This window comes from Chelmon rostratus, chromosome 8, assembly GCF_017976325.1.
Source record: "Chelmon rostratus isolate fCheRos1 chromosome 8, fCheRos1.pri, whole genome shotgun sequence".
NCBI classification, from domain to species: domain Eukaryota; kingdom Metazoa; phylum Chordata; class Actinopteri; order Chaetodontiformes; family Chaetodontidae; genus Chelmon; species Chelmon rostratus.
In genome coordinates, this window is record NC_055665.1 from 7,338,046 (window position 1) to 7,365,605 (window position 27,560).

Sequence of the window (27,560 nt, forward strand, 5' to 3'; positions counted from 1 at the left end):
CTCCCTCAGAGCTGAGCCCCCGGCCAAGGTCCTGTCCTCCCGGGAGCACGGTGGAAACAGCGCATACACGGACTTTAATATCAAAAAAGTTGAAACACGTAGGGTACACGGCAAAATGCAATGTGGCAGCTGTGTGGCTCCTCTTCAAGGTCAGTATCTGAGCGGCGCCGCCACACGGACGAGTTTCTTGGGCAGTCGGAGGGAGGAAGAGGCGTGGAGGGGATGCCGCTGTGTCTCCCTTACCTCCAGCATCAACATTGACATCTTTCACCGACATGGACATTGTTAGTCACTGACACAGAAACGGGCAAAGCTTTGAAACACCGCTGTAAAACAAACTGCCCCCCCGTTGTGAAAAGAAACTCTTTCTAGCATCTTGACATTTCCTGTTTTCTTCCAACGGCCTGTGTCGGTGCGACCGTTTACCTGTGCTACAAGCAACAACAGCGAACTCAAGCTAGCTAACGTGGACCGACAGAATGGGTTTGAGCTAGCCGAACCGGCCGTTAAAGTCAGTTAACCAGAATGTTCGACGGTTGAAGAGTTGCTCAACTAAGTTGTGTCCAGTTCACTTCCTTGGTTGTCAAGTGGACTTGTTGTGTACCCAATATTTTCTGTTTTTTTCGGCTTTTTTTTTTTTTTTTTTGCTCAACAACATGCCTTCGAAGACGGGCTCACACAGCCCGGCTAGCTTCGGTAAGAGTCTACCGGAGCGGGGACTGCTCCTGTTGATGGTTCTGGTGTTTCTGGAGGGCTCCGTGCTTCCTCTCGGAGCAGCCAGCTCTCCGGATATCAGCCACCAAGCGAAGGTGGACAACCGCACAGTGGCGCACGCACGGCACAACTTGACTAAAAAGCCTTTCCCCGTGCTCAGCCTCGACTACCATCACATTCAGACCCCTTTTGAAATCTCATTATGGGTGCTGCTCGCCTCTTTAATGAAATTAGGTGAGTATCCTGTCACGTATGTTATGTTAATGCTACCCGGTGGCATTTGTGCCCAGCCTTTCGAGGAAATGCTAGCTAAGAGTTAGGTAATGGCTGCAGGTGAAGTTAGTGCAGGTAAATTGGGCATTATTGCAGCCTGTTAATCAGATGCTGACATGCCTGCATATCCAAACAAATAGAGGTGTTTTTATCAGACAGCTCTTTGACTCTATCACATGTCGCAGAGAAGACTGGGTCACACTACAGAATGCCTGGTGATCAGATAATGGACTTTAACTTCAGCAGAGATAGCATAGATAAGGCAACTGACACAAAAGTCTTCATTCAGACTGCACATATAGCTATTGATGTGCTCATAATGATTGACAGAAAACTCACATCTCTCAGTTTATGGGTACAGGATGATCTCTGACCACCAGGCTTGCTGCCTTGCATTTTGCACAACAATTCAAGATGCCACAGGCATGCTGACCTATTAGTTTGACCCGAATAGCTCAATTCATTGGCGACTCTGGGGTAAATCTGTATTGCTGTTCACGCAGATTACTCATCAGTTCTGTCAGCCTCATGTGGAGAGGGTCTTTTTCTCGTACTGTACTTAGCCTCTGCCACAGTGATGACTAAGCAGCTTGATGCAGCAGTCTGGCAAGTTTTCAACACGGGAGAACCTCCTGCTACTCCATTGTGAGCCTTTCAGCATTGTCGTGACGGGTGTCTGGAAATTGACGAGTAAATTTGAGCTGAACCGCTTTGCGTTTGTCTCCAGTGGCTGTTCCCCACTGTGATGCACACTGACAGACTTCCATCCTTCCTCACATTGCGCTGTCCACAGAACACTGCATTGCCCCCTGCTATTTTTTTTTCTGTGAGCCAGCAGCTTGTCAGTTGCCTGTGACATCAGAGGCCTGACTGTGCTCCAGCCTCTAGCGAGGAGAGAATTCTGCCTCACGGTCTGGGCGAGAAGCCCAGTGTCTCTGGGGACGGGGAGAGAGGGACCACCTGGCCCCGGTGGCTCTCTGTTGGGATGCAGCTCAAGGGCATAAAGTGAACATGAGCAATGAGGATAAGAAGGGAGAGAGTTAGTTTAAGGCATGATCAAAGTATAGGAAGCAGGAAGGACGCAGAGTGTGAGTGTGAGGGCTGACAGCAGCAGGAGACAGTGGTGACTTTAAGCCTCTGATTATCCCAGGACGGCTAAAAATGGGCTGTGTATAATTCAATGTGTCTGCCACACTGCTCAGCCTTGGTCCAGCGACTGGCTCATGTTCATGGACCTAATATCTTACAAGCCTCGGTCCATTTGTATCTCAAGCATCCTTGCCTGTGTGCATGGTGCCTTCTGTCTTTTTCCACATGAGCACTTTTCTTGAATTGATTTTACCCAGTGCAAAATATTTTCATATAAATTAAAACCCAAGGGATGTAATTTTAATCAGATTATGCCCTAACAGTGTTAAAGCAAGTGGCGAAGTGCTTATTTTTCTGAGACATCCTCTATTATGGCTCATGTAATTAGGCTGCAGACCAGTATTAACCAGAAATAACTACTTTTTATCAACCTATGTCAAATGCTATAATTGGCACTGGAAGCCTACTACATGGTCATAAAGTGATCCATTGTTTGCCTGTATTTAGAGGAAGGTCATGTTTAAAAGGATCTGTTTAGTTATAATCAGAAGGAATGAGTGCTAGCAAGCTTTTATCTAAATAACGTTATTCCACATTCATTTTGTGAATGTAGTATGTAACAAACCACTCATAAACAAGACTTAACCTGCAGTTATAAAGAATAATGAGTGCACTGTAGTAGGGTGTAATGCTTATTAAACATCTACCTGGCACTGACTTAAACACTGACCTTTCGGATAGGTTTATCTGATAATCTTCGCTTGTCATACATGAGCAGGAAGAGGCACACGCCTTTTGGTAATAGCCTTGATGGTTGTGAAATTGCTTGATTTCGGCAATCCCCTCCTTCCAGCAAGGCTCCTTGTAACATGTCTTACAAGTCCATTTAGCCTCACCTTCCATTTATAATTCACAACTGCCCAAACAATTTGAAAAGAAGGTGTATGTTACCTCATTGTGACACTCCATGAAAGCCACAGACCGTTACATACAGGGTTGCTGTTACCCGAGTACGGCTTTTGTTGTAGTGCGAGTTGGGTGGCAACCTGAATCCTGATTCCTGTGAGTAAAGAGTGAAGAAGAGGGATGGAGCATCAGCTAAACAGAGTCAGAAAAATGGAAGTGGAAAAAAAGGCTTTTTCAGTTTGTTGGGTAGTCTGTGATGCTGTGATATGGATCAACAAGAATGGAGGGTGTGAGAAAACATTTTTGATTGCTAGCACCTTACTTTATGGAGAGTGGAGTAGCAAGCCAGCCTATGCAATGCTAGCAGGGATTTAATGAGTATAGTAGGATTTCACACTATGCTGTGGTATGAAAACTGATGTTCAATCAAAAACAAAACCTTCTGATTTCAACCTTTTAAGTGTCATTGTAACTGATAATGACAATAATAGTAATTGTGTAATACTGTGAAACGGTGCTATTTTTGGAGATGGTTATTGTACAGTGAAGCTCTCATACTGTTGGATTACAGTCATAAAAGTATTATTACTGTTGTTGTCGAGAATGTTTTTGGCAGTGTGAATAAAGAATTTAACAGGTTGTTACTAACGCAAGCTTTGTTTATTAGTAACGGACTTTGTAGTTTCAGGTGATGCACCAAGTGATAGTCATTATATATGCTATGCTCACTACATTTGTCTAAAAGTGAAAGCTATTAAAGCACATCCAGGAAGAAGAATGACCTAAGTGGAAGAACAGATATTTTTTTAGAGTAGACAGGTTGTTCGTTATTTTTTGTTGTTGTTGTTCTTTATTTAGACAGCAGGAAGTGGCATTAGGGGAAATGTAGTAATAGTCATTCATTCATGTGAAGATAATGTGGATACACGCAGATCCAGTGGTGTGGGAGTGATTTTAAAAGCCTGAACAGCGAGAAGTGCCCTTTGTCATTATTGCATAGTAAGATATATGGCAGCCCACAATTGTAACTTCAGCAGTCATAGACCATCCATCAGAGTTAAACATTGCTGTAAACTGGTTTTAACCAGATTCAGTGAAAGCGATATATATATATATATATATATATATATATATATATATATATATATATATATATATATATATATATATATATATATATATATATATATTATGGCTTGATTAACATTATTTCAGGAATGCTGCAGTTGCTTAGCTCTTTTGTTTGCAGAGCAAATGGTTCCATTCCTTTGCTGCTTTATCTACAGTAAACGATGATAACTGAGGTTGAAGACATTATCGGTATCACTGGGTTCACCCAGAAACCACCCGTATAATCGTGAGCAGTTCGTGTCCCTCATAGTACTTCCTGCTACAGTTCATATATGTTTTAAATCACAACATTTTGTTGATGAAATTGAATTTTTTAAGCAATGTGCCAGAATCACATTTTTAGTATGATCATTAATTTGCTAATTGATACACTTGTTGTTTTGTGGTCCAGAGTTACGGGATTTGGCAGACCCATTAAGAAATATGGGCCTTAATATTGTCCTTATCTTAAGGCCTGTGTGGGAGAGATTTCAGGTAGGCCATTAGAAACCCCACCCTTGGCAAAGCTCAGTGTGTCACAAGATGTACACATCGTACTTGTGTTACTGATGTTCTGATTTAGCACGCAAGTTTTCTTAAAGAAAATAAATTGGCATACCCCTCATCTCAGAAATAGATATCTTTGCCGCACATTTAATGAGATTATTCGATATATAGTTGATATCCAAGACATTCAGGTAAATGGCCTTTAAATCAATAACAGACATTGATTGGTTAATGGTTCTCCTTTCTGTGCATGCGTCACAGGGTTGCGAGCAATAATCATCATTTTAGGTGTCATTGGCCAAGGACATTGTAGACATAAGTAGCTGCAATTGACACGATTTTCAGTGGCTTTGACTCTAAACCATCACAGAAATAACAGCGTCATCTAAAATATTGTTGTTGTCTCCATGAAACACGACTATCTCCTGGCAGTCACAAGACAACCTCAACGGTGGATACATATTTCGCACTAATGTTGACTTATCCTTTAGTTTCCTTTTAATGCCACCGCTTTCTCTCTATTTGCTTTCACTCCATTGAAAACATTGGACACAGATCACTAGAAGGCTAATGTACAGTATCACTTGTAACAGACATTTGATACTGTCACTGAACTGTGCTCCATTCAGTAGTTATAGTGGAAAATGTGCTTTTGAAGTGTAGTAAGGATCAAACCTGTGAGAACTCACCCATGTGGGCCAGTAGTATTGTGCAGATATGGCATCTGGGATCAGCTGGAATATACCAGCAGCAGGCCATTATTAATAATTTAGACCAACGCTGGTCTTGCACAAGCAACTCGAGAAGCACAATGATCTGCATCATACAATCAAACAATGCCCTACAAAGGCTTGTCTTTTACACAGCACTGTTGTCAGAAAGAGGGCCTGCATCACTCTGAAATACAAGTGTTTCTTGTCCTTCCTGTGAACCTCCCCATGTTGCAGTGTTGGAGGACTGTCCAGCCAGTTCTACATCTTGATTTCCATGAAAGGAATCAAATGAATGTATCATCAATCACATTCTTTAACAAAGAGACTGTTCAAATGTTTTCTCTCTTTTGTCCTTGCTTGATACAGCAGATCTGGTCGCCAGGACTATACAATTAGTCACCTGGCAACAGGACACACTTCCTGGCTTTGGAAAAGACTGTGTGTAGCCAGTGCCAGGCTGTGCTGACACTGGGTACACAAGCAGAGGTGAAAGAGCTGTTACCCTTAGGTGGTTTTCAACAACCTTGTTGAATAAAGGCTTTTAGGAGGGAGTGGGGCAAAGACACAGTGCATGCCATTATTGACAAGCAGCCACGATGAACCACCCACTCTTACAGTTCAAGAAACTGGCATAAAAATCTTTACAGGCATTACGTGCTGTTTTTTCTTTTTCTTTTTCTTTTTTTTTTTCCAATACATTGAGTACACTTACCACTAATCTCCTTCATGCATGTCTTGACAGCACTGCAGTTGTGTCTCATGAGTTACTCTTTGAATTACGCTGCCCTCCTTTTCACTATCTTATCTCCTTCCCTTGAAGAGCACTGAGGGCCATAATTGGAGTCATGCAGGAGAGATTTAAGAATGTGTTAACTGTCACCACTTAGATGAGGTTGGACGTTTCAGACTTCCTCCACTGAGCCTTTTGTCCCTAGATCCTGGACGTGTTGAGAGTTCTTACATTTAGCGTTTCACTTGCTTCCTGGTTGTCCAGCATGCACAGTCTTCACTTGTCCCTCCTGGTCACCCATGAATGATAATGGGTCATTTAGAGTGTCACTGCTGCATTCAGTGTTGAGTGTGCGACTGCTCGAGGCACCAGCTGTAATAATGTTTAATCCATCCAGTCATGAGCCTTTTGCCCTTTCCTCGAGGACAACACTGCCCATCTTCTTATTGAAGGTTTTGTGCAGAGCATGGTCATTAGAACACTTTAGGTATTTTCTCTCTTTGGCAACTGAGAATGCAATCCTGTGACCTGCTGCCTATTATTCCACAGCATCTGCTGGGGTGAGCAGGTGAGTGGCTGGTATGTCATGGTATTCACTGTATTCAAAATGACATGATTAAAACTAGAACTAAGTTCCTATAGCAATTAATTCAAATGGTTATAGTCCAATGTTTCTTTTCTATCACATTTTTACAAAGCCTACTGTTTCAAAAATGTAAGATCTCATGCTGTGACAGATTTAAGGTTAGCTTATCTTATATTTAAATATTTGTGAATTGCGAGGCATTGCTATGATATGGAAAGATGATAAGGAATAATGTTGAATTAGGAAGGAACCCTTGACAGAAAGACTGCACAGAACATTAGCTGATTTTTTGGAAAATATCTATCATAGTCCTCATATGCCTGTCATTTTTTCAGTTTAATTTGGCCTATTTATCGATCATGATTTAGGGAGTGAAAGCTGTTAGCCAAAGTACCCTTTCTAAGGTTCATTACTTAATGTCACATGGAAGGACACTTCACACAAGGGATTATGGCACTCCTTGTCATCTAATAATAGCCCGACTTGGTTTCCCATACCACCCTCTGGATTCAGTGATACGTGTTTCTTTTTAGTAGAGCTTTGACGTATGTGTAGGTCTATTATGAGAATTAAAAAACTGTACATGTGACCAGGTGGTCCCATTTAGGTCAAGTGATCTACAGCAACATAAAACCTGAGCTGCTTTGTGGCCAGCCGTGGAAGTTTGTGCCACTCCCAGGTATAGGGGATTGGATGTAGGAATTTGTGAAACCCTGCCCACTCTTGCAAGTACTCCCTGTAGGCATTGTTGAAAATAAGCATGTGTTTCTAGTCAAGTCGCTTATTTAAATAAAGTTGTAAAGAGCATTCCATTCTCTGTGGTTTCCCAGTCACATGCTGTAGACATGAAGCTATGAGCTCTTAGATAATATTAGTAAGCTGCTGTCTTCTTGGCCTTCAGTTTCTTAGAGCAGTGCAGTAGTGCAACCATACAGCCCAATTTCATACAGATGCAATTTGTTTGCTTAGAAATTACGAGCACATGTCCCCTCATGGTCTGACTTGTAGAAGTGAATTATCTTTATTTGCAGACCTTGTTTCTTTGGATCCAGCAACACCGTGCACTATGCACTGCCATCTGCTGCCCTCTGTCTGCTTGCAACAGGCTGAGCATGCTTGTTTTCCCTTAAAAGAGAATGCTAACTACATCATGTATTTTCTTTATTAACAAGGGAAACTTTTAATTCTTTCCCCTCCTGTACCCACATTTGTAATAAAGTCAGGTGATTTCATTTCATCTCATTTCTGTGGAAGGCACTGTAATCTATTCTGTTCATCTTGGAACCAATTAGTTTACTGGAGGTGGGCAGGCCCTCTTGTGTAATCTGTTGCCCCCCACACTGAGCAGGTCTCTGTAGTGTTGACATCACTTTTAGACACAGCTTCTTAATTATGTAACAGCGTCTTTGTCACACCGCGGTGAGGTCTGTCTTGTCATTGGAGTTTTGTCTTGTCTTTTCCTGTTTTATTTTGAAGGTCTAACTCTCCTCTCGTTTCAGAGCACCTGCCCTCCCTCGTGTGTCCTGTGCGTCCACCCTGATTACCCATTGTTTCCACCTGTTCCTGATTACCCTCCATGTGTTAAATAGTCTGCGTCTCCCTTGTCTTGTGCCAGTGTGTCTTTGTCCGTCGGCGATTCACCCGAGCCAGTCTTCCCCGTTCGTCCTTGCCACAGCCACAGTCCTTGATTCAGTGAGCTCTTGTTTCCTCCTCGTGAGTGTTTTTTGTTTGTAGATTTGATATCATAGTTTTCTGATTTATTTTCATAGATTTGTCTTCAGCCGAATTTATTTCCTCTAGATTGAGCGATTTTCTGTTGTGTTCTTTTTAGCATAGATATTTCTGTTGTTTCATATTTAGGATAGATCTTGTGAATTCATAGTTTTCTTTATTCAGTCTCGTTTTCCTTGTAGCCATAGTCTATTGTGTTTTCCTCCCTTTTGGAGCGTTTTCTGTTTCTAGTGATTTTCATTACTTAGTGTTTTCTAGTTTATCCTCATAGTGAGCGTTTTCTGTTATTTTCTTGATAGCCATAGTTATAGCCTTAGGCCTAGAGTAATTTTATAGCCCATTCATTTGACACTCATTGAAGTGGATCTTGAGTGGAATATTTCAATAAAGATCTGTGTGTTCAAACTCTCTGCATCTGAGTCCTGTTCTGAGTCCCGGCCTGACAGTCTTCAGTGGGTTGAGATGTTGTGAACATTAATGAGCTAATTTATGATGCTACTTTAGTGTTCATTTTGAAGCCTCCAATAAACCAACAGATTGATGCTTTCTTCTGAGGAGACAATGTGCTTTGGATAGTCGCAGAACTAGCTGTGGAATTTACATCCTGCTCGCCACATAAGCCTTGAGGGGGAATTACATATGGGTTCTGTTTACTGTGTTTCTAACAGCTATCACAGGATATCTTTGTTAACCCACCTAGCTGCTAAACCTCTGTGGAGGTGTGGGTGGTGCCTGTTTTCTGATGAAGTGCATTGAAAAGAGAAGACCATTCAGCTTGTGACGTCCTGCTGTGGGGAAATCAAGTCTCCTCAGAACATTTAACAGAAAGGCTTCCTTGCTGTCTTTCCTCAGAGCTCCAGCTGCACGCAGCTGTAAAATCCACAGACATGCATCTGTTTAGCTTGTGTGCTGAAACACTAATAGTGTTGTCCTCAAACTGTCCGAGTATAAACACCCCTCCCCTGCCTCAGATGCCTTGTATTCCTACAGAGGATTTCTCATACTAAACGTTCATATACTCTTAAGACAAAGCCCAGCTACATTGAAATGATCAAATGACAGTTCAGAATGATTCCAGCTCGTATTTGGTCATTCAGAATGATCTATTCACTTTTAGTAGCATTTACTTCATGTTTAGTGGCAGCATGTATGCAAGGCCTGGCCGTTGCATAACAAACTGTGCAATGAGCTAATGAGTGAATATTAATTAGCTTCTCCGAGGTTCCTCATTGTGCAAACATAAACAAACAGCAGCAGGCTGTTTGCCTGCCTGCCCATCCTCTCTTTGCTCTGGAGGGACTACACCCAGTGGCTGCTGTGCCAGGCAGCAAAAGCTTGAATTTTGTAGCTGGAGTGCTCATTGATAGTTTAACACGTGCTGCTGTCGGTGCTTTTATCCAAGCTTTGAAGAGCACCATGGGTTAATATTCTTTGTGCATGTCACAATTTGAATGTAAAATTATGGGGGTGGATGGACGGCATATTTCCATGTAATAGCTGTAGCTTAGGGCGGATGTGAAAAGCAACTTGTTGACATGGCTTAATTAACATGTCAATCCCTCTGTCTCTAACAACACACAGACTTACTGTGTCATTCCCATGGGTATTCAGTCCTTATGGGGCATGTATTGTAAAGCAGGTAGTGAAGCAATTGTGTCTGCACATAACTCTGTGTAATTGCATAAATGTGTCAAATTCAGAGTGTTAATCAAGTTGCATAATTGTTTGCAATGTTGCCAGGTTGTGTCTCACCATGATAATATCTCTTCATGTTATCCATTATGTGTCATCTTACCCACCCCTATGAAATAGTTGGCCAGTGTGTGGACATGTAGCCTTAACTGGTTCATATTTCTGTGTGTGTTTGTGTGTTAGTGTTATTGCACCGTGTCGTCAGCTGCCACAATGCCAGCTGGAAAATGACATCTCCCTGGGCTGCTGTCATGTTCAGTAAATATAGCTGGGGAAAGACTTCTCACTATGGGATGCACACTGCTGTCTCTCTGAAGTTTTCATCTTCTTTTGCTAACTATTTACGCACAGGCTACAGTTGTCCCCTCACCTCACCGTGTATACTATATGTAGCCTTGTGAAACTTCACAGCAGCTCAGGGTGATGGTATTTGTGGCCCCAGCCTGCCAAAAAGACAGCCTTTTATAGTCAAACCGCTTTTGTCATATGTCAGGCAGTAAGTCTTGCTGCTTGTAAAGGCATTAACAGTCTCTGCGGGCTCCCCTGCAGAGCTGCTTGTGCGGTGACATGGAAGCCATGCAGGCTCAAATAATAGCAGATAATTGCAAAAGTTTATTTCAACTATGTGGAACTCTTCAAAAATTTGATTCGTATGTAAAGTAGACAGCAAATGGATGTCAAAAACATTCCCTTTTCATTTTACTGGCAGCATTTTTTTTAAACCTCATCTCCTGGATGTGGGCTCATGACAAATGGACTTAAATTGCAGCCTTGAACTGCAATATGAGATCTGTCTATAATAAATGTTTTGCGTGCTATTTACACGTTGTTCTTTGAGAATTGACAAAGCCATGGTCTAAGTTGTGCGTCACACCACTAACTACACACAACATACACAGCACACTCCCAACCTACAGCATCAAGACCAAAGATACCACTTTATTCGTACATTAAACACACACAGAGAATATTATCTGTCGAAATAAGCAACTGACGACAGGCAAGCTCTGGCGTGTCTGCACAGCCTACACAGAAATCGGATGTGTTTCCTCTGCATTTCTAACAAGTAAACTTAGAAGTTGGTGTTAAGTCAGCAGAATACTGATATTTATGCTAAAATTCACATTGATGTGTACAAGCCCTACATACAGTAATGCCTTTTTTTACCTGAAAGAGCTCTGCATCATGAAACTGGCTGTTAAATCTAAACAGAAGTTAGAATTTGTTATCTGGGTGGTGCTAGGACTCACAGAAGCGTGGTATGTCACAGCTGTTTGCTCTTGTAATGTTGTGTTAGTGAGTATTCTGTCTGCTTTCACTGTGTTACCTTTAATAAAGTAAGAAAGAACGTGGGAATAATTCCTACAAATCTTTTCACTCAAGCAGAAACACACACACAGACACAGAAGTACAGATGAGGCCTACAGCAACGAATCCTGCAGACTTTCAGATACCGTAAATCACTCCCTCATTCTTGTCCTTTGTCTTCCTCCATGCCTTTGCATCTTGTGTTTTTTTTCCATACATTTTCCCAGGATTCCACCTGATTCCTCGGCTGTCCAGCATTGTGCCAGAAAGCTGCCTGTTGATTGTGGTGGGCCTGCTTGTTGGGGGGCTCATCAGACTAGCTGGAGAAAAGGTCCCTCCAGTGCTGGACTCCAGATTATTCTTCCTCTGCCTGCTGCCTCCCATCATCCTGGATGCTGGCTACTTCCTGCCCATCCGTCCCTTCATGGAGAACCTGGGCACGATCCTGATGTTTGCTGTTGTGGGGACCCTGTGGAATGCCTTCTTCATCGGGGGCCTGCTGTATGCTGTGTGTCAGATCCCGCCAGCCCATTCATCCAACCTGCGCCAGCTGGAGCTCCTGCCTTGCCTGCTGTTCGGCTCCATCGTGTCGGCTGTGGATCCTGTTGCTGTGCTAGCTGTCTTTGAGGAGATCCACATCAATGAACTGTTGCACATCCTGGTGTTCGGCGAATCACTGCTCAACGATGCTGTCACTGTGGTGAGACTCTCATGCTTCTATTTGCACACACAGGCCTGTCATGATAATTACAATATAATAAATATGGATATGACTATGGTCATTTTTTCTGGCCTCAATATTTCCCTTTGTGTCTATATGCACGTTTGCTTACATAACAATGTCACCAAGATTTTAGCCAACATGATACCAGAATAAACCGCAGGGTTTTCCCTACCACTCCTGTTTTCACAGCACCTAAACTGAAAGAACAGAAAAAACTGTGCTTAGACGTGTTCCACTGATATTTCTGGTCACGCTGCTTCTGTCCTCTTGTCTGCTCTCTGTGGCTGAGATTCACAGTGGGCAGGGCTCAGGCAGCTCACACGCACGCACGCACACTCAGCGGCAGCGAAGCAGGTTAAGTGAAGATAATACAGTATGTTACTTGAGGCTAATAGGTGTTTTTCCTGATGGTTGCATAACTCGAGCCAGAATGTTTGGAAGAATACGTTCAAATGGACTTGGTTTCAAAGCCGCACTCTTCAACTCCGTTGTGGGAACATTTTGGGTTTAAGCCTAATGGGAGACGAGAGCCCATTACCGTGTACAAGCTGGTATGTCGACTTTGTGTAAAGTCGACATAAAGTATATGGCGACGAAAAGTGCCAGCAAAGTGGTGTACTTACATTATTATGCTATCATATTATCTGATATCAGGTATCAGTGGCATAAAATGATCGTAAAATTATTGTTTACTGTATTGCAGTTATTATTGGGACAGTATATCGTCTAACAAAAGCGCAGTACTTATCATGACAGCCCTATATAGACACTTCTGTAATGATATGCTGAGGTGGGAGGCCTTGGTTGTAGCTCCTGTATCATGAACCGTAACTGGGTGGCAGCTGTAACTCTGATCTCAACAGAAACAACATTGTCGCCGTATGTGGAGGATCCTGACACAAATTCATACTTTGGTGTTAAGCTGAGCAGTCTGTGAAGCAGATGAAAACTGCATCAAATTGAATGAACAAATGTGAATTCTGTTCTTTTAACCTTTGCTTAAGCTTTCCACACACAGCTAGTGATCCACTGACTAGCTTGTTACCACACAATAATCCTCACCACACAGCACACCAACTGTTTGCTGGCCTGTTCCCAGACAGCACCATCGACATTAAGAAGTGGCTGTTAATGCTAGCATTGTAGCTGTCCCAGGTAACCACCTGAGTTTTAACAGCCGATGTTTTTGACATCAGCTAACCCTTGCTGAAGTGAATGCTGGGCTGAATATTTCGATGTTTTCCAATATTCCCCAGTATATTCCTCAAATATTCTGCATGCTCATTTACTAAGGGCCATTGTTTCCACCTCATATGTTCAGCTTGGCTTCAATACACAATTAAACAAATTGGATTGCCATGTGCTAATACTATAGCCTCTGGTGTTAGTCAATTGATCTGCGGGATTTGTATGTTATTACAGGAGGCTGTATATCCCCATGGTTAAAATTATTGATACAGAACTATAAGTATCTTTTTATCCATTTGGTACAGGCAGATTTTGCTCTTGTCTTCTCCCTTGCCCAGTTCATACAATTTGCTCTGCCTTTACATATTCAAAAAATTTTGTATTTAAATAAAAGTGTTGAACCTGAAAAGTCTTTAAATTTGGTGGCTGATTAGTGTTTCAACCTATTATCTTTTACTACAATATGTACTCTTAGTAAATGTCCCAGTAAGACAGAATAGTACAAAAACGAAACATTTGTCTTGACTTCTGGATGACATGATGTGCTTTGGGACCTTTGGTTGTGGATTTGTCATCTGCTGTAACATTTACCCTGTTTTTTGTTTTTGTGTAACTACTCCAGAGGCCAAATCCATTTCCTTTAAACTTCCATCGTGATATCTTTATTCCTCTTTTGAATACAGAGTATAGCAGGTGCCGTTTTCACTACCCTTTTTTGACAGACTTTTTTTAACTTTAATTTGTTGGAAACACTCGGTCCTTGTTACTCATTTCCTCCCATCTCTTCCCCTTCTTCGTCTTCCAGGTGTTATACCACCTGTTTGAGGAGTACGCGGGTGTTGGCATAGTGACAGTGCTGGATGGTTTCCTGGGAATCATCTCCTTCCTGGTGGTTGCATTGGGTGGCGTTCTAGTCGGAGCCATTTATGGAATCCTGGCCGCCTTCACTTCACGCTTCACCTCCCACACCCGAGTCATTGAGCCACTTTTTGTCTTTGTGTACAGCTACATGGCCTACCTGTCAGCTGAGATGTTCCACCTCTCTGGCATCATGGCGTAAGTTTGGGGGGTGGTCATATACAACGACTTGGATAGAGAGAGAAAAAGAATGATGCATTTTCAGAATGTACTGTCTCAACAACTATTGGAAGGGTTAAAAACAATTGTTGTACCTGCATGGTTCCCAGGACACAAATGACTGCATATACTGAATGATTACGATGGTGACTTTTCCTTTACCACCGCTATGAGGTTAACATTTTTGCCTTAGATGGTCTGCCAAGAAATTGGGTACAGATAATTCTTTATATCCATCACCTTTGTAATTTTCCCAATCCTCACAGTTCTTCAGATTTGGTGGAAATGCAAACAGAAAGTTCCCAGTTTAGTTCCCATGGTTCCATAGTACATAAAACGATTTGCTTAACATGGTAAATATTATACCAGCTTAAACATAAGCATGTTAACATTGTCATTGTGAGCATGTTAGCATGCTGAGGCTAGCATTTAGCTCAAAGCACAGCTGTGCAAAGTACAGTAATCAGATTTACTTCTTCCATCTGAACCAAACAAAAAACAAAATAAATGGCCTGATTTTCTTGAAATCCACAAACAGAAAATGCTGAACCCTACATATACTGTGCTATGTCTACTGTCTACTCTTTTACACATGTTGCATTCAGACCAGACATCTTAAAGCACGTTGGCACAATGACACCATGTATTTTGTAGCCTGTAGCCATGTATACAGAATCCCTAACATTGGTAGCACTGATGCATTTGTCTACCCTGTGAGTTACTTGATACAGGTTCAGCATATATATTACATATTGTTATGTCTGCTCTTTGGTATCTGTGAAATACTCCAGCTGTTTCTGGGACGTCCCTCTTGTATCGCATGTTTTTAATATATGGGTCTATCTGCAGTGATTAGATGACATGTCCTATATACAACCTTGCCACTGCAGGAAAAATCTATTTTAGTCATTCCCCTATGACAGTAACTCAATGGTACATCTCAGTGTAACCAGTGATATAATGAATGTAACTGATTTAATGCACCTAAACCAAGCCTGAATTAACTGGCATCCCTACAGTCTCTGAGGTGTCGTTTCTCATCAGCTCCTCCAGTATGTATCAATTCATCTTCTTTTTAAGGTGTTGGGAGTTATTGATGTTGCAGACAGGAGGTGATGATATACTGAGTCCACCCTCTGAGTCAGGGCCAAAGGATGTGTAGCTTCAAGGACAATCTCTTCCAAAGCCTGTGGCTGTCTTCCTGCACCTCAAATCAAAAACTGGACTTATAAATACATATATAGATATATGTTATCGGTTTATAAAGAGGAAAAACGGCTTACTGGTGTGAATCCCTTTCATTGTTTCCCTAAATGCTTTAGAGCCATGAGACATGGAGGAGGAATGGGGGGCGGGTGAATGTTGAGCAGCTGCTGTGGCTTATGGGACATGGATGGCATTCATTTCTGGCCTCCACGTTTTTCACATAGAAGCATTGCATGACACCAGAATGGAATAGAGAAGTGGTCACCAGACAGGGATGGAGATCATGTTTCCATAATCAGTGTGGAACTCAAGCTGGGTAACTACAGTGCTCTTTAGTGGAAAACCCTGATGTCACTGTTGCTGACACCTAAAGTCAAACTACTGCTTTTTCTAAAGTAGCTTCTCCCTGTAATGTTTACAGATTAATCTTACTTGACTTCACTTTAATCAACCCTTCAATGATGTTTCATTTTGGATGACAAGCAGCACATTTGCAAACATTTGCCTCTTGTCCCTCCAGGTTAATAGCATGCGGAGCAGTGATGCGACCCTATGTGGAGGCCAACATATCCCACAAGTCCCACACTACCATCAAGTACTTCCTGAAAATGTGGAGCAGCGTCAGCGAGACACTGATCTTCATCTTTCTAGGTGTGGCGACGGTGGACGGACCTCATGCCTGGAACTGGACCTTCGTCACCGTCACTGTCATTCTGTGTCTGGTGGCACGGGTCATAGGTCAGCTTTACTGCAGTATTGCTTCACAACCTCTTCAAATACATGCCGTGGTGTGTGTGTTTGTGCGTGCTTGCGTGCGTGCATGTGTGTGTGTTTCCCCTTTGCACAGCAATAATGTATAAAGGGGAAATGACTGTTAATATGTAGCAGAGGACGTGTTTGTTGAAGATCACTTTGATAAGATGATTGGCTTTTATCGATGAACCTCTGCATGACAGTCACTTCAGATTTCTTTTTTCAGTGCTTTTAACACATTGTCATTAACATGACTTACATGCAAATCAAAACACGCAAAGGTGAAGTTGAATAGTATTTATTGTCAAAGGGGGTAAATGCGTTATAGTACACTTTGAAAGGAAGTGTAATTTACACAGAAGGGATTTCTATGTGTGTAAAAAATACCTTGTTCTCAAAAAGAGAACTGGGAACGCTGACGAGAGTAAATGTTGCCACTATGTTTCATCACACAGCTGTCGGTGTGTGAGAGGAAGCACCTCCAAGGGTGTCCATGTTGACTTTAGGCTGTCACAAGTCCTCCTGTTGATGATTTGTCATGCTAGAGTTATTAGTGTTGTTAGAGAGAGAAAGTGAAAGAATGATGAGGTGCGTTCTGCCATGCCAAAACTTAGCTCTCATCTTTAGTTAACATTTTTAGGAGCTGATGAGGTTTTGAGCAAACTTTCTAAACACAAGTATGCTGTCTGTGACTGAATTGTTGCAGCCGATAGTCACGCAGAGCTAAGTTGAATCACATGATGCAAGATCTTGTGATGGAAAACAATTCAAGCTGTTCTGCAGTTAAAGGGACATTCCAATTATTTTTACAGGTTTGAGTTGTTTACTATAAGTCACACCTTTTTTTGCAGTATTGCTAACCTCCTTCCAAAGCATGCTTATTTCTTTCTTCAAATCATGGAGTCATGGATGAACTAATTAGAATTTGGCTCTCTCAGGTCAAAGGTCAAAGTCACTGTGACATCAAGATGACGAAAAGCACACTTACTTGTTGGAACTCATATACTTTCTTGTGTATGAAACTGGCATCTCACCTGCACTGGCATGTTAAAAGAACACTATTTGACCCAAGTCTGTAACATTCAGAAAAAGTCACAAACAAATCTAACTCTCTCATTACATTGTCTTTTCCAGGTGTGGTTGGTCTAACCTATGTAATCAACAAGTTCCGCATCGTCAAACTGACCACCAAGGACCAGTTCATTATTGCCTACGGTGGCCTGCGAGGGGCCATCGCCTTCTCCCTCGGCTTCCTGTTGAAGAGGGAGCACTTCCCCATGAGAGAGATGTTCCTTACTGCCATCATCACTGTTATCTTCTTCACTGTCTTTGTTCAGGTACAAGTACCCAGTTTATCCTGTTTTGGTCTAAACATTCTCTAGAAGGAGAAAACTTGTTGTTCCGCCTGGCTTACTGTGTTGTAACCCACTGCAAGGCTTATTATGGGATGAAACGACTACAGTTTCTGTTAAATTAAGGCCTGTGTAAACAATGCACTTCCTGCACTTTGACTCTTTATTTACAGTGAAAACATTACAAATTAGACATTCTTCATCCTCTTGTCCACTATTGCAAGTAAGAGACCGTGTGGATTTTAGTCACATTCTGTATGTTACTCGTTCATTTGCATCAGTCATCACAAATTATATTAGTTTGCTCCTTTTTTGACGGAGCGTATTTGCCATGTAAGTCTAGTTTGAATTTTCACTCCCATAACTGTTCAAATTTGCACTGATCGGTACACTAACACCAATCTGTCTCAGAACAAACGTTTTATTTGCACCATTTAGTTAAACAGGTGGATTTTGTTCATGCTGAGGACTTACAATCAAATGAACGCTCATGTATTTATAGGAAAAGTTCAGTTTATTACTTTGCCTCAACCTCAAGTGGTCAGATTTTTCTTGATGTTTTTTTGTCTTGAAGTAAGCAGCTCCAGATGGTTTAGGAAAATGCAATATCAGCTACAGCTTTGAAGTACACATACAGACAGGCAGGCGGGCAGACACACAGGCAGACAGACAGACACACAGGCAGGCAGGAAGGTGAACCAATTCATGCAAAAGGAATACTTATATGGTTTATGTAGAGACACATTCCTACTGAATGAACCTCTAGAAAACATACAAAAACAGTCAGATGGACAAACAGTACTGACTGCATAAATATGTTGTGTGCTGTCCACTCTGAACACAATGAGCTGCATCAGCCCTGGCCTGTCAGAATAAACAGTGTCTTAGCGAAACTGTAGGAAGAACCTTGGATGTGAATTGAACCCAGAATGGAGGCAGCTAAAATAAAACCTTGAAGACATGTTCTCTCCTCCTTTGAGGCTAGATTAGAAACATGTTTTATTCATGCTGCTGGATCCTGCACTGGCTGTCTGATGCTGAGACAGATGCAGACCAGGAGGATAGAGGGTAGAGGCCCTTTTCTCCTGCAATGTGGAGTAAGTTAAAAGTATGACTCTGTGAGCAAGATGGGATTGAGTGTGTGTTTTAGTGGATGATATTTCCTTTCTGGTTTTCTGGATTGCTTGTAGGCTGGCTGGCTAGTGAATGTCTTAGGTCTCAGTGGTCATTGTTACTATTTTCAGTATGAACATTCAGTATGATCATGAAGCATTAACTTTCCTCTCATTTAGGATGAACAAATACATGTAATCATTGAATATCAGTGTTTTGTGTGGTTGAATTGATGTGATAAAAGTGGAGGTTCCTTTGCATTCATGTCTGGTAGCAGGACTGGGTACGATTAAAGAGCATGAATCTTCCTTTATCCACTTTAGGCTATTACAGTTAACCAGATGGCCGGCTTAATCTCTTTAAGAGGCAGAATGATATGCTTGATCTTTTAGGTGCAGACAGGCACACACACACACACTCCGTGTTATAGTCCAGCAGTAGCCAACCATCAGACTGATGTTTGATTTTGCATTCCAGGAGCCACTCTGTTGTGTCTGTTGTATTTTTCTTAATCCTGTTGGTAACTGAATGGGAATAGACCAACCACTATGAGTTTGAGACACATTTTAAATTATTTAAAATGAAGTTAAATAATTAAAAAAAAGGGTTAAGTACCTGAATTGTTGTCTTATCAGCGTGAGATGAGTGTTTAGAAACCCTGCTTTATAACCTTATACAGAGGAACAAACACAGTGTGTACACACGATTAAAGTGGTTTAGTAGTTGATGTATGCACCTCCCAGTTGTGTTTAGGGTCTCTTAAAAATACAATCACAGTGATAATTTTAGCAGCTCAGGATTTATCATCAGCTGAATTTGTTGTTGTGAGAAACAACTCTTTGCCTTACTTACCCTTTACCCACTTGTTTACTTCAAAGAAAGTCTGTGCAGGGAACAGTGGAAACACAAAATGTTATTGTTTTGTATTGCTGATAATGAGAAGGATTTCATAGTCTTTATCTTACTCAGACCTGAGTTTGCACATTTGCTAAAAATGGTGATTTTTCAAGCCGGAATCTGTAACATTGTCACCCCCTGAAGTAGGTGAGAGATTTGTAGCAACAACAGGGTTGTTGTGAAAGGGTGTGTGAAGACCTGCTGTGTTTGTTAATCAGGAATTGCAAAATTTGGAAAATGTGCCTGCGAGTGAAGTGTACTACCACTGAGCTTATGCTTGACTTTAGTGAATGAAAACACAAGCATGGTGGCCTCTTCTTTAAGGCTATCTTTAATGGTGTTGTAAATCAGGAAAGGTGTGATAGATGTCAGTATCAGAGCATGGAGAGAGCTGCTGTTTTCCATTACTACATTACACACTGAAAGATTGCAAACTATGGCAGATAGCAGCTTTAAGATTCAAGATTCAAGAGTCTTTATTGTCATTGAGCATGTCAATGAAATTTTCATTGCAACCCCCATGTTAGGAACAGATAGTAAGAGATAAGGAGATTAGAAAGAATAAAATTAAGATAACTACAATAAAATAAAATAAACCAACATGCAATGAAAATATTCTTAAAAGCACATATGCAAACCACATGCAACCTTCTCATTTCACTCTTGCTTTGCGCAGTTGATAAGAGCCTCAGTCTGTCTTTAGCTAAGGTCAGGAGGTGTTCACAGTCTTGTTCCTCTCATCCTTGCAGGGCATGACCATCAAACCCCTAGTGGAGCTGCTGGCAGTGAAGAAGAAACAGGAGGCCAAGCGTTCGATTAATGAGGAAATCCACACCCAGGTACAACTTTTCCTCTTCAACCATCCTCAGCCTTCATGCTCAGAATCTGATGATTTCTTGATGGTTTTATACATATTAATGCTCCAGAGCCTTTTGGTATGCAGTTGATAAATTAAATGTCAAAACAGTTTGAAATGTTTTGAACCGCCTGTCATCTTCTGTATAAGTGAATATGATACATGCAATTCATCAGCTTCCTCGTTTCACTGAGCTGCCGTCTTGACCTATAGCAGTGTATTCGTAGTTGAGTAAGAATTGGCGTCCTTTTCCATTAACAAGCCTCAGAGGCCATTCAGTAAATCAAATTTTGATTGCTGCTTCCACCTACTGGCTGTGTGGTGGTACTTCATCTGACGTAGTGTACTTTACAGTGAACGTCCATCCAAACAAATGATGATTGACCGATTTTTGCCATCAAGTTACATATAACATGAACACATTGTTTCTCTCTCACACACACACACACACACACACGCACAGAGACAGAAGGAGAGAGTTTCTTGTATCCACCATGGTCCACAATCCCTTAGTGTTTTAAAGCTTTTAATACAGCTCAGATGAGTACATACATACATCCACACGTACAAGCACACACATACACACACACACACACACACACACACACACACACACAGCCCTCTCTGTGCCTTTGCGGTAAGTCACCAGCGCTCAAGGCTAGAAGAGGAGGCAGTCCTAATGGCTTCCCCTCCTTTGTAAAACACCAGTAAATTAGAGTCAACAGAGCTGGCTGAGGACACACAGTCATACTGGGCTACAAAGTACAAATAGAGTGCTACCCATTTATTTATTTATTTCAGCAAGCGGCAAGGAGACACACTCATTCCACCTGTTACACACCTGCTGCAGATCTTTTCAAGCACTTTCAGTGATTTTACTTGCTGTATTTATAATTTAGTGGAAATTAATGACAACACACAGTACAGAGTTGGTTCATCTAGTGACATTTCACAACACAGGTTTGTACAATGAAATGGAAGGAGTATAATGGAATTGGACTATACATGTATAGTATATACAAATATTTGAATTAGAATAAAATGAAAATGAAATAAAACAATATATCTGGTAACTTCTATAGATATATAAAAGTATGTACAGTATGTGTAATGTCACTGTAAAGTTCCATGTCACTTATTTATGGTGGAGTGGAGAGGATGAGTTGAGGAGTCTCATAGCTTGAGGAAAGACGCTGCGCTGTAGTCTGGTGGAACGGTAGCATGTGCTTCTGTGTCACTTGCCAGACGGCAGCAGTGTGAACAAGCTGTGGCTGGGGTGGCTTTTGTCTTTTATTTTCCTCTGGGAAAATAAAGCACCTAACTGATGTGACTGATGTTCAGTGGGTGGGTACAAATGATGTCCTGGGCGATCTTAATCATCCGCCGCAAAGTTGTTGCTCACAATGACAATGGCATCATGATACAGGTGATATACTACTATATGAACTACATTGCAATTGAAGTGCATACAGTCAAGGCTGGATCATGATAGTTGTGAGACTGAATAAGAAAACATAGCTCCTAAATAGTATGATCTTATTTCAGAAATTAGCATTAATCCTATATTTGTTTAATGAGGGATTTTTGGATTTGCATACTTTTATGGTTGGTTTAAGATGAAAAAGTGTGTTCAAGGAGGAGTCTGAGTCATTTTTCACACACACACACACACACAGCAGCAACATGTGTACCTGTGCCATTATTTAGATGACATATAGAGGTACAAGAAACTGGTCAAAGGAGAAGCTGCAGAGTCAAGATGTCTGCAGTAAAAGAAGAATACATCTGTAACCCAGTATCAGTATATTCAGAAGAAAATGCATCATAATATATTGCTGTAATGCTCACTCCCAGTCTCCACCAGTGAAACCTTTCATTCTGTTGCCGCTCTTTAAAATTAGACTTTTTCACCCCCACCCCCGCAGCGCTGGGCAGTCTTTATATAAATCAGTCAAAGCAGAAGTAAATTCTGTGGCTCACTTAATGACTTGTTCCTATAGCAACGCTGCCTGTCAGGCTGTCATCTGCAGGCTTATTCAGAACACCAGGGCGACCTGCGGCCGGCTGCAGTCTGAACAACAAGTTAGTCAGTACATTTCTCTGGTTCTGCCAGCCAGTGTGCTGCCACTGTTAAATAGACATCATCCAGTCAGTCACCTGGCTGCTGCCGCTGCTGGTTTCCTCTCATGTCTATCATTTTAAAGCTTGTCACCTGCTGCTGTTGTTGATTATGATGGTGGTAGTTTTACCTGAGAGCAGTTTTTACTGTGAGGAATGGTGAAAATGCGGTGAAGCAAACGGTAAAAGATGCAGCTGAGGGAGCGTCTGTGGTACCAGATGGTCACTATTGTTAATCATAAATGATTATTATTAAATTGATTCACATTTTGCCTCCCAAGTGCTATGCTGTATCCATTGCTCTAAATTATGATGTAATATAGCGGAGGGGTCCTTGAAAGTCATGCATATCAGATATAGGTGTGTTCACAGGCAAATAGCATTTTCATAGCGTGCTATAAAAGTATATGAAAATACTTCACAGAGAAGGCAGAGGGCCAGACTGAGATTCTGATTCAATCCAGTCTTTTTGTCAGTCTCCTTTTTAAAAGGTGATTTTCTGACTCTTTTTACTATCCACAGTTCCTGGACCACCTTCTGACAGGGATTGAAGACATTTGTGGACACTATGGACACCACCACTGGAAGGACAAGTATGGATTTTACAGTGATCTGACATTAACATTTGTTATCACCAGAGACAGTGGGCAACATTACCTCAATACTGACCATTTAACTGTAAAATGTCAAACATGATGACAAATCATAATCATCACAAGTTACCCAAGCCTGAATTAAGTATGCAAGTACATATGTGACTGAGAGAAACTGTGATATGTTTGTATTTTTACTCTACTTTTTTGCTTTTATTTTTTATTAATTCATTGCCAAATTAGTCATTGGTCAATTTTCTGTCAGAATCAGCTGATTGATTTAACCCTAGAGAGAGAGAATACACATTAACTGTGGCTATAAATGTGGAATTATTGCTGTCAATGATTATTTCCCTCATTTAACCTTTTTTCTGCTAATATGCATATGTCAGCATTCTCACAGCGCTCTCTGTCCCTGGTCTCTGTCTTCATCTGTTATTCCTCCCAGATTGAACCGCTTCAACAAGAAGTACGTGAAGAAGTGCCTGATTGCAGGCGAACGCTCCAAGGAGCCACAGCTCATCGCCTTCTACCACAAGATGGAGATGAAACAGGCCATTGAGATGGTGGAGAGTGGAGGGGGAGTCAAGCTGCCTTCTGCGGTGCCTTCCACTGTATCCATGCAGTAAGTACTGAGTGTACACTAGCGCAGCATACCAGACTGTCCTCATTGAAGTCCTTAAACCTGAAATAACTGGCAGCGGAAACAGGTTGTGAACACAACATTAACATATCATCACCTTTTAAGTTGATATGGCAAATTTGTCAGCAAACAGGTGCATGAACCCAGATCCCATGAACTGCAGTACTTTATATCAATGCTATAAATGAAGCACAAGTAAAAATTTTATTTTTGTGCATAGTTTTACATAAGCTACACTTCTCTTATAGTCTGTCATGCCATGTTTAAAGTAGTTTAGTTTCTTTTTTATTGTTGATTAGTCTGATAATCTCTCTTTAATAGCACAGCATTACATTGTTTGCCAGTTTGCTTGTATGTGTAACCTGTGTAACGACTGTAAACAGCTGCACAGGCCTCATTAATTTCACATCTGCAGTACAGCTGAATAGCAAAATTAAACCTTGGTAGGTCTTAATATCCAGTGTAAGAGCTTGAGTCCTTCTGTACTAAATGTAAGTAAAAGCTGGGGACACTTTAATACACTGGTGGGGATCCTCACTGCTCAGAATTAGTTTTTTGGAAATGTCACTTTTTTCACTCTTCCGCTCTCAAATCAGGCATAGTCAAGAACAGACCTGTCACACACTTTTCAGTTAGTAGGTCACTTTCTTTGTTAATACCGAGTGTCACACAATGAGCTACTGTCAACTCTGACATTTCCTGGTTGCTTATTTTTCCAGGTCTCTTTGCTAGAGACTTTGGCTGTTCATTTACAGGAGCTGTAACTACCAGCCAAAACTGTTCGAAACCTGCTGTCAGTCATCTGATCGGTAGATACCATATAAATATGAATATGGAAGAAATTAGATTTCAATGGTTTGATTATTATCACAACAGCCTGTTTCCACTTGTCCGTAGGAACTCTAAACTTTTTCCTGCATTTTTCTCAGGAACATCCAGCCCAAGAAGCCTCCTCCTGCCAAGCCTGTAGAGAGAGCTCTGCCCCAGCTGCCTAAAGGCCGAGAGGAGGAGATCAGGAAGATCCTCAGGAGTAACCTCCAGAGGACACGACAGAGGGTAACACTCCTATATGAATGATTTGAGGCGTTATTACATCTGTATTTCTTATTCTTTTAGATGTATTGTCTTGTATCACCAGGAGTTTAGAGGTACTATTTATAGATTCTTCAAGTGTGTGAAATGAAGAGCTTCCTTCCAAAAGATGCACCTAACACATAATCCAGGCAAACTAATGAGGCTGCAGTGAGGAAGGAAACCAGCATCCAGCAACAGTGTCACTATTGATTTGCACTGAAAAGCAAAAAGCAAATGGCAGAGGCACTACGCCTCTGCCATATTAGACTGTGTTTGAAGGTCAGAACTAGGCTGTACTGAATATTTCAAAGCTTCATTCATAACGTTTAAATTTGAATTCTAAATCAACATTTGATCGATTATAAGATTGTGGGGTTTTTGCAGTTTCAGCAACTACAACTCCTGTCACTCATCGGTTCTGTGGCACAGTCGCCTTCAGTGTTGATTGGTTACACGCTACATGTCATAGCCATGATCAAATCAGATTGAGGGACATTGAGCGAGACTAGTGGTGACTACAGACAGAGAAGCGACTGTACCAGAGTTCTAAATGCACATATACAAGTATATTTATATGTATTTATGTTGATGAAACTAGTTATATTTCAGGAAAAAAAGTTGATTGAAATATAAAAAGACTTATTTCATTTAATCTGATGAATCACTTTATTTTGTATTTTGTGTATGTTTTGTTTTGTTTTTTTAGGTTGGTGACAGCAGACATTCAAAGCTTCATTTGAAAACCTCAGAAGAAACTCTGTTAATGTTAAAAAAAAAAAAGTGTACAGCCCCGGTGTGTTACAGCGTTTGTTGCAGAGCTAGAATTAAATAAGTACATCAGCTCATACATTAACTAATACTGACTTTAATTTGTCGGGACACAGAAAAACCCTTCATTGATTTGCACAGGTTAAGAGGTGATTGTTCCCTTGGAGTAAATGAGCAGCAACACCACTGTAGTGGTCCAGCCTCTTTTCCTTTTACTCCTCTTTGTATTTTTATCGTTACTTCTGCAGGTCTTTGAGATAATTTTTGAACCATTAAATCGTCTCCTTAAACTGTGTTTTTTTTAATGTCCTTTCTATCGCAGCTGCGCTCCTACAACAGACATACTCTGGTGGCTGATCCGTACGAGGATGGCTTGGGTGATTTGCTTATCAAGAAGCAAAAGATGATTGAGCTGGAGAAGAAGGTATGATTCTCAGTCTCAGCGAGGGCAGCACCTCTTCAATGAGGAATCAGCCCGAGCCAGCTGTCTGCTTTGTCAGATGTTATTGACACGATTGAACAAAACACGTTTTGTTGATTAGTCAGCGCTGAATAAGACATTTTGTAATACCGTGGCAGTGTGCCACAGAGACTGTCATGCAATCTGGTTTATAACAAAGCAGAAGTTATATTGCAGGAAGCAGCCCATGATAAGTACAAAGTACAGTAAACTCAAAAAAGTAACAGATGAAGATCAGCTCTTCTAATTTCATACCGGACCTCCAGCAGTTAAATGATTCAGCCAAAATTATGATTTGTGTTCTAATTAGAGTCCACCGTCAGTCTCCTAAATTAATTTTCTCTACACAAATGGGGGGCTGATTTATTTGCACGATTGAGTATCCCTTCCACAAACTTCCATTTCATCAGCCTGTAATTACATAATCCAAATAGACTCTTGTTTTGGGTAAATCGACTGTACTAGAAGCTGCTGTAGACTTCAGAGGATTTCTGCTTACAAAGCAACACATCATTTTAATGACGTTTCTCTAAGATACTGATCAATGGTGAGTTACTGACTTATTTTAGCTTAGCTGCAGTATTTTCTTAAACAGTTAAATGAGGCAGAGCGTATTCCTTGTTATTTGTCTGTTATTTAAGCTTTATGCATTAACCCTTTGAACTCTGCAAGAGAAATCAGACAAACACACAAAACATATTGATACAGAATTTTTCTAAGTGTAGAAACATGAACAAAATATTTTGAGTTGTTTGAACAATGTAATGTATATTTTATAATTTTTTAGATATGCCTGAGATAGGAGCAGAGTGCAAAGATGTTTTGATAGTTTCATCTGCGTTAGAAATATTTTCCTTGTGCCTACATTGGTATTTTTGCTTACTGTGATGTCATTTCAATCCCTAAAACCTTTACAACCTAAGCTGAAAGGTTATGTAAGTCAATGAACCATATTAATTGATAAAAGTACTAAAATTGTGTCACCGTGTTTTGCACAGAACATAACATAATGACATCATCACGAGTGCACAACATTATGACGCGGAAGACAGAAGGCTTAGCAAGAAGAGTGAATGCTCTTGTGATTGTGGTTTTTATTTTACATTGATTTACATGGACCATGTATAACTATTACATTTTTATTACCTTCAGAAGGCTAAATCATCCCATAAACAAACAATATCCCTGTGTTTTCCCAGATAAAAGACATGAGTAACTACCTGACGGTGCCTGCTGCTCCTCCTGACTCCCCGACCATGTGCAGGGCCAGACTGGCTTCAGGTAAACACATCCATCTTGGCCGCAGCCAAATGCAAACACTCAATAGCAGCTACTGCCATTTCACTGAAAGGTACCGCGGGAAACAGTGGAAAATTCAC

At 41.1% G+C, this 27,560-nt stretch overlaps 1 protein-coding gene across 2 annotated transcripts in view; it reads left to right on the forward strand.

The window, feature by feature from the left end:
* The first annotated feature begins 656 nt into the window (after positions 1-656).
* slc9a1a (solute carrier family 9 member A1a) overlaps positions 657-27,560 on the forward strand; it is a 31,492-nt gene continuing 4,588 nt past the window's right edge. For both annotated transcript variants that reach the window (XM_041941614.1, XM_041941615.1), the window contains exons 1-11: positions 657-948; positions 11,587-12,059; positions 14,077-14,327; positions 16,075-16,292; positions 17,442-17,644; positions 20,419-20,508; positions 23,166-23,236; positions 23,685-23,861; positions 24,809-24,935; positions 26,044-26,145; positions 27,381-27,462. In XM_041941614.1, coding sequence (XP_041797548.1) covers positions 657-948; positions 11,587-12,059; positions 14,077-14,327; positions 16,075-16,292; positions 17,442-17,644; positions 20,419-20,508; positions 23,166-23,236; positions 23,685-23,861; positions 24,809-24,935; positions 26,044-26,145; positions 27,381-27,462 — 2,086 coding nt within the window. The remainder of the gene's footprint in view (positions 949-11,586; positions 12,060-14,076; positions 14,328-16,074; positions 16,293-17,441; positions 17,645-20,418; positions 20,509-23,165; positions 23,237-23,684; positions 23,862-24,808; positions 24,936-26,043; positions 26,146-27,380; positions 27,463-27,560) is intronic.